Source organism: Aegilops tauschii, chromosome 5 (genome assembly GCF_002575655.3).
Source record: "Aegilops tauschii subsp. strangulata cultivar AL8/78 chromosome 5, Aet v6.0, whole genome shotgun sequence".
Lineage (NCBI taxonomy): Eukaryota > Viridiplantae > Streptophyta > Magnoliopsida > Poales > Poaceae > Aegilops > Aegilops tauschii.
Window position 1 is genome coordinate 570,796,928 of NC_053039.3, and position 7,315 is coordinate 570,804,242.

At 42.8% G+C, this 7,315-nt stretch overlaps 1 protein-coding gene across 1 annotated transcript; it reads left to right on the top strand.

Annotated features, from left to right (window-relative positions):
- The first annotated feature begins 295 nt into the window (after window positions 1-295).
- On the top strand, window positions 296-4,518 carry LOC109775373 (putative leucine-rich repeat receptor-like protein kinase At2g19210). Its single transcript, XM_020334123.4, has 13 exons — window positions 296-464; window positions 556-1,111; window positions 1,226-1,707; window positions 1,804-1,942; window positions 2,027-2,098; window positions 2,197-2,268; window positions 2,360-2,440; window positions 2,522-2,682; window positions 2,790-3,028; window positions 3,148-3,274; window positions 3,449-3,517; window positions 3,603-3,795; window positions 3,875-4,518. The coding sequence occupies exons 1-13, from the start codon at window positions 362-364 to the stop codon at window positions 4,341-4,343; spliced, it is 2,763 nt and encodes a 920-aa protein (XP_020189712.1). The 5' UTR covers window positions 296-361; the 3' UTR covers window positions 4,344-4,518.
- Window positions 4,519-7,315: the final 2,797 nt, after the last annotated feature.

Genomic DNA, 7,315 nt, shown 5'->3' on the forward strand with positions numbered 1-7,315 from the left:
TTCCTGGAAAGTCAAAAGAGGTGGCAGGACAGGCTGGAAATGACAGAGGGAGAGGAGTACATGCGGTGACAGAGATTCTGTGGCGTGAGGCATACTCTGTTGAACCTGCCTACGTACCTTCAGTTTCACACGCATAGGACGAGTTCAAAGTCCTTGGTGGTCAGGGTAGTTAGTCGTTTTGTTGCCCCGACCACAGACATCACTTTCCGGTCGTTCCATCCACAACTCTTGCGTCGACCCTGGCCTGCTACCTAGGCCTTACTTACAACAATATAAAGAAGGTCCGGCAGAGACTTTGCTGCAGCCAGTGAGTGTATATCTATAGCTCCTAGTGGTGATCACAGTTGCCGGTTGCTTATCAATGGAGCAACCAACGCCGAGAACAACGGCAGTCGTGCCATGGTTGCTGCTGCTCTGCCTCGTCTGCAGGGCACCGCAAGCTCGTGCCCAGCCCGACCACAATGGTATGGAAGACATATGAATGTTTAGTTTCCCTGCAAAATTGGTGCACCTACGATTCAATAAATCTCTAATCTATATAGCTGAAAACTGCAGATTTCATAAGCATAGACTGCGGTCTTCCAGGGGAGACAGGCTACAGGGATAACACCACCTCGTTGTACTACACGACGGACGCTGGCTTCATCGACACTAATGCCGGCATAAACCACAACATCTCCGCTCAGTACATCAACCCGTCGATTCCCACGAGCTTGCACAGCGTGCGCAGCTTCCCCAGCGGCGAGCGCAACTGCTACACTCTGGGCTCACTCGTGTCCGGGTTCAAGTACCTCATCCGGGGCCAGTTCTTGTACGGCAACTACGATGGCTTCAACAGGCTACCCATCTTCGACCTCTACATCGGCGTTAACTTCTGGACGACGGTGAACATCTCATCATCCGACGCAGCGGTGTATGCGGAGGCCATCATGGTCGTGCCGGAAGATTCCGTGCAGGTTTGCCTCAAGAACACCGACCGCGGGGTGCCGTTCATCTCTGGGCTGGATCTAAGGCCGCTGACGATCAAGCTCTACCCACTGGCCAACGAGACACAGGCCCTCGTTCTGCTTCACAGGTTTAACTTCGGACCCACTGATGAAACAATTATCAGGTGAGAGAAAGATCTTAAGGACTTGCTCAGTCCATTGAGATATGGCCACACTCAAATCTTAATTATTTCCATCATCCATCACAAAACGCCGTACTGATTGTTGAATTGAAACAGGTACCCTTATGATCCATATGACCGGATATGGTTCCCTTTTGTCGACATGACAGACTGGGCTGAGATAAAAACTGGGGAAAAGGTGAAAATTGATGACGAGCTCTTCCAGCCGCCCGAGGCAGTGATGCAGACGGCCGTCACGCCGCAGCTCGTCTCCAAGAACATAGAGTTTACCTTGGACCTCCAGAGTTTCCCTAGTGACCTGGGGTACATCCATATGTTGTACTTCTGTGAACTGGAACATCTTCCAACAAATGCACTACGGGAGTACAACTTCTACCGGAATGACGTGCTGAGGCACTCAAATTACACTCCGCCATACCTTGTGAACGATTGCATCTACTCATCCGAGCCCTTTCAAGTCGACCAGTACAAGGTCTCCCTCAACGCCACCACTATGTCGACGCTGCCGCCCATCATAAACGCCATTGAGCTATTCGCCGTGATCCCAACTACCATCCAGGGCACCGACACACAGGACGGTGCGATCATATGCATACATGAGCTAGCTCGCTGGTCATTGTCGTAATTTCGTTCATGCATGTCACTGACAATTGTCTTTGGTTTTCTATTAACAGTATCTGCCATCACCGCAATCAAGGAGATATACCAGGTGCACAAGAACTGGATGGGTGACCCGTGCATTCCCAAGGCTCTGTGCTGGGATGGGTTGACCTGCAGCTACGACGTTTCCAAACCTCCAAAAATTAGAAACGTGTAAGTAATTCATATCTATACTGATTTAGGTTGTCTCATAAGACTAAAAGTCTGAAACCGAGCCACTTTGCTCTTAATTTGTAGAAACATGTCCTTCAATGGGCTGCATGGTGGTATATCGCCAAATTTCGCAAATCTAAAGGACGTCCAATACTTGTACGTTCTGTTCTGTAGATCTACCAATTTTACCTTTCCATGTAGTATGTATTGTTTATTTCTTTTCGGCAAAAGTGGTGACAACAAGTATGTTGCAGGGATCTCTCAAACAATAATTTAACAGGATCAATTCCAGACACCCTTTCACGAATACAATCATTAATATTTTTGTAAGTTTTGCAACAACTCGGATTAAGTTAATTTGAATATGTTCCCTTACGTTTTCTTTCACTCATGTCAATAGTATTTTACTTTCTGTAGAGATCTCTCAAACAACAATCTGAATGGATCCATTCCTTATGGACTTATCAAAAAAATTCAGGATGGGTCCTTGGATTTGAGGTCAGTTCCCTCATTTTTCCGATTACATCCTACTGGTACTCAATAAATTCGATTAAGCAACTTGATTTCTTTTTCTTGTAGATATGTCAACAATCCCGATCTCTGTACTAATGGCAACTCATGTCAGCTTGCTGAAGGGCGCACCAAACTAGCCATCTACATAGCTGTTTCTGTAGTTGTGATTGTGGTGTTAGTATTAGTGGCAGTACTATGCTTTTGCTTCCAAAGAAAAAGAAAGCAAGGTGAGTCTTATAAACGAGCATAAACATTCTCGGGTCCACTTCCCCTATCCATGAAAACCCAACATTTATATTTGTTGTGGGCTTGTGCCATTCGGTGCCTATCACAGGATCAATCAATTATTCTGTAAAGCTGACAAGTGATGGCGATGGGAATAGTTCGCTTCGACTTGAGAACCGTCGGTTCACGTACATGGAACTGGAGACAATAACGAACAACTTCGAGCGAGTGCTTGGCCAAGGAGGGTTCGGGCATGTCTTCCACGGCTCCCTGGAAGATGGCACTCAGGTGGCAGTAAAGTTGAGGTCTCATTCTTCAAATCAAGGTGTCAAACAATTCCTCGCAGAGGTAGAACTTTTTGATCTGCTACAAAGAAATTTGTTCCAAGAAATTTCACCAGAACTTCTAGTTTTACTACATAGAAGTTTGTACCAAGAAATTTCACTAAGTCCTGATCACTTGTCCAGGCTCAAGTTTTAACACGGATTCATCACAAGAATCTTGTGTCCATGATTGGTTACTGCAAGGATGGGGTGCACATGGCACTTGTCTATGAGTACATGCCTCAAGGAACCCTACAAGAGCACATTGCAAGTATGCAAGTTGTTAATTTGACAGTATATAGTTAGAATTTGATCACTATTTGCAATAAGATACATGCATGTCAAAGTGCAAGACGATGGAGTGTTACTTCAGGTGTTATTTATATATTACCATTTGAAGTGTCAACTGGTGTAAAAATTACAATGTCTGTGTATATATTTGTAGGGGAAGACAACAAAGGGCGAGGTTTACCATGGAGGCAAAGACTCCGAGTCGCACTTGAATCGGCACAAGGTACACCACTGAAAATGCAGTCACCTACTCTCAAACATTTTGTGCTTAAAGAATCTTGAACATTGGCTGGACTGATTATGCGCAGGTCTGGAGTACCTACATAAGGGGTGCAGCCCACCTATAATTCACAGGGATGTCAAAACCGCCAACATCTTGTTAAACGCAAGGCTAGAGGCCAAGATTGCCGATTTTGGTTTGTCCAAGGCTTTCACCTGCGACGATAACACCCACGTATCCACCAACACGTTTGTCGGCACACACGGATATGTAGATCCAGAGTACGATTGATCTCTTCCGCTTTCCTCCAAACTAACCTCTATGCATGCATTGTTTCTAATTAAAGGTACATGTTTGTAGGTATCAGAGAACAATGCATCCATCGACCAAGAGCGACGTGTATAGCTTTGGTGTCGTGCTACTAGAGCTAGTCACAGGAAAGCCAGCCATCCTACGCAAACCCAGGCCCATCAACATCATCAACTGGGCACGACAACTACTTGCACGGGGCGACATTGAAGGCATAGTGGATGCGCGTATGCAAGGTGATCATGACATCAATGCCGTTTGGAAGACTACAAACATTGCACTCATGTGCACTGAGCAAGCTCCCGCGCAGAGGCCCTCCATGACTGAGGTGGTGATGCAGCTACAGGAGTGCCTCGATCTCGAGGAAGGCAACGGCGGTAGTGGCATGAACCCACACATGGGTTACAATGCTACCATTAACCAGTCCATTAGTGTGAGCCAGAACAACACTATGTTTGAGACAGCGTATAATTATACGACAGGGCCACCAATGGACAGCAGTCCCGCGTCCACCCGATGAAGACGTCTGTGCCAATCCATTCTACTAGCCACCATGAATTCTCTTATTTCACAATCAGATCTCTACAAGAATTTTGAACATGTTCTTACTTAGGTGAGTGATGTTCTCGGAAAACTCTTATATTGTGTTAAAATAAAATATGAATAGAATAAAGGAGAGGTGGTACTTTTTTCCATTTCTGTCACCGGATATTGTGTTTGCAAACTCTCAGTTTAGTTTGAGACAGTGGGTCCAAAATATTATAGTTTAGCATTTAGCAGAACTGTGTTTTTCCCTTGCTAAATACTAGCACTTTTCTTTGTTACTTTCATGTTGATCTTTACTTTCATGCAGTTTTGCTAGATACTAGTTGATAATATCAGACAGTAATCGGCTTGCATCCAAGTCACACCGGACATTTACACTTGGTAGCTAAGATATCTCTTGCCAAAATAAAGCCACTGTAATACTGCTTCGGTTCTCATTTGTGACATTTGAACTGAGCATCAAGAAAAAACAGTTGGAGGCAGTAGTTCACTAATTGTTAACCATCCTATGAAAAATGCTATTGTTTGCTTTACATAATATATGTAAAATACTAACATTAAAGGTTTTTACGATACATCATCTGGTTATTAGAATGCAATCTTGATTGTCCTTGAAAATAGATGTTTGCAATGTTTTGGATAAATAAGAGAAGTCCACGTTACAACCTTGAATTGTCACTAACGTTTAAGAAACTTTCTCGAACTTCAGAACCATCTACTTTACAATCTTAAACCCTTAAAACCGGCCAAATATCAGCCATGTCTCCCTTCAAACAAGTTTAATCTCAGTTTTACTAGTTTTGCCGATTGAATGCCTAGTCAGCATACTAGTCACCCCGCCACGTCACCTACCTACCCAACCAAGCTCTCTATCTCTCTCTCCTCATCCAAATTAACCACCCTGAGCCATTCACCTCACCCAGCCGCCACTGCGTCCTCGTACACCACCTGACCCTGACACACTGCAGCCAGCACCTCCAACACCGGGGACTGGTGACAGTGCCGTGGTGCCACTCCACGCCTGCAACCCAAACCATCTCTCTTCTTCCCTTCTTTCACTTACCCCAAGTCATTCCCCTCACCCAGCCGCCACCTCCATCAACGCAGGAGCTGCCCTACAGGGTGTGCACCATGCCAAACTGTGCCACCCGCGGCCGCCGGACTACACGCCATGGGACAGCGAGATACATCATCAACACAACGGCGACGAGCAGAGTTCTGGATTTCATCCGAAATTTCTGTTCTTCGCCCAATATTCGTCCATCTTGTCTGGGACTGGTATAAATATCAGCGGGCCAAATATTTCGGCCTATTTGAATTCCTAGCCCAGCCCAAGGTCCAACGTAGGTCACACATATGCCTAGTGGTATAAAACTCGTCGATCCTCTTTGGCGCCTCAGGCGCCCGTTACTGTGTATTTTACAAACGGGCGCCTGAAGCAGCCCGCACTAGGCCGTCCCATGTCGTTTTTGTCCATGTTTTCGATCCGCAAAAATATTCGCGCTGTTTGCGATTCAAGCCAGCGACCACAATCATCGATATGCACTGGTACCACCCCGTCACCCTACAGGATATGCTAACTTTCAACATTTTTCAATTTTTTCCTTCCTTTTACTTTTTTCATTTTCTTTCCTTTTTCCTTCTTCCCGATTCAATGAATTGTTTGCACATAAGTGAACTTTTTCTACAAATTGATGAACTGATTTTGAAATTAGAGGAGCTTTTTTAAAAATCCATGAACTTTTTTTCTGATTCTGTGATTTTTTTTCAAATTGCTGAACTTTTTTTTCAAAATCATGATTTTTTTTGAAATACATTATTTTTCCCAAAATCGATTTGTTATGAATTTTTGAACTTTTTCTGAAAATTGATGAACTTTTTTCCAAAGTGATCACCCTTTTTTCAAAATCAATTAACCTTTTCAACTTTGTCAACGTTTTTCCAAAATCGATGAACTTTTCCTAATTCGTTCTAGATACATGAACTATTTTCTAATTCATATTTTTTTAAAATCTGTGAGCTTTCAAATTTTCTTTACATTATTTTCCTAAAAAAATTACATTTTTTCTAAAATGTATGTGCAATAAATAGCGCGGCTACAGTTTGTTCTTATACATTTCGTGTTGTAACCATTCACTAGCTCTAGTGGTTAGGCAACACCGCAACATGCACTATATTTGAAGGGTGCAAGCTCAAATCCTCACGGGAGCGATTTTTTGACGCCGTATAGGAGCTCCCATAAGGGAACTCCTATGTGCCGCCCGCTGCGGCAAATTGCCGAGCGGACGCACAAGCAACTCCAACTGGGCCGGCCCATTAGCGCAACACAGTGAAAATCGCAAAAAAAAAAAAGTGATCGAGGCAGGGATCGAACAAGAGACCTCCTGTTGTTTTCATGAGTGGCTAGCCAATGGGATAAATGTGCTTTGTTTGTTTAAGATGGCGCGCGAAAATTTAGGAAATGTCAGATCCGAACATTTTGTCAAATTCCAAACTCAAACAATATTTTGAAAAAAGTGATTTTTTTGCAAGCGAATAATTCTCAAATTTGAAAAGAAAAATAAAAAACTCGAACATTTTATGAATATGTGAACAATTTTTTGATAAAGGGAACATTTTTTAAATATGTGAACAATTTTTGATAAAGGGAACATTTTTTCTAACTCTGATAAAATTTGAAAACGTCAATAGTTTTAAATCCGTGAACAATTTTTGAAATGAAACCATTTTTTCAAACTCGGAACAAAATTTGACAACGAGAATATTTATTATGTTTTTGAACATTTTTTGAAAAACATGAACATTTGTTTACATATTTAAAACTGTGAAATATTCTTAAAACGAAAACGAACAGGAGAAAATAAGCAGAAAAAACGAAAAAAAAAATGAACAAGCAGAAATATTTGAATTTTTTTAATACGATAACAAAATTTCGAAAACAATTTT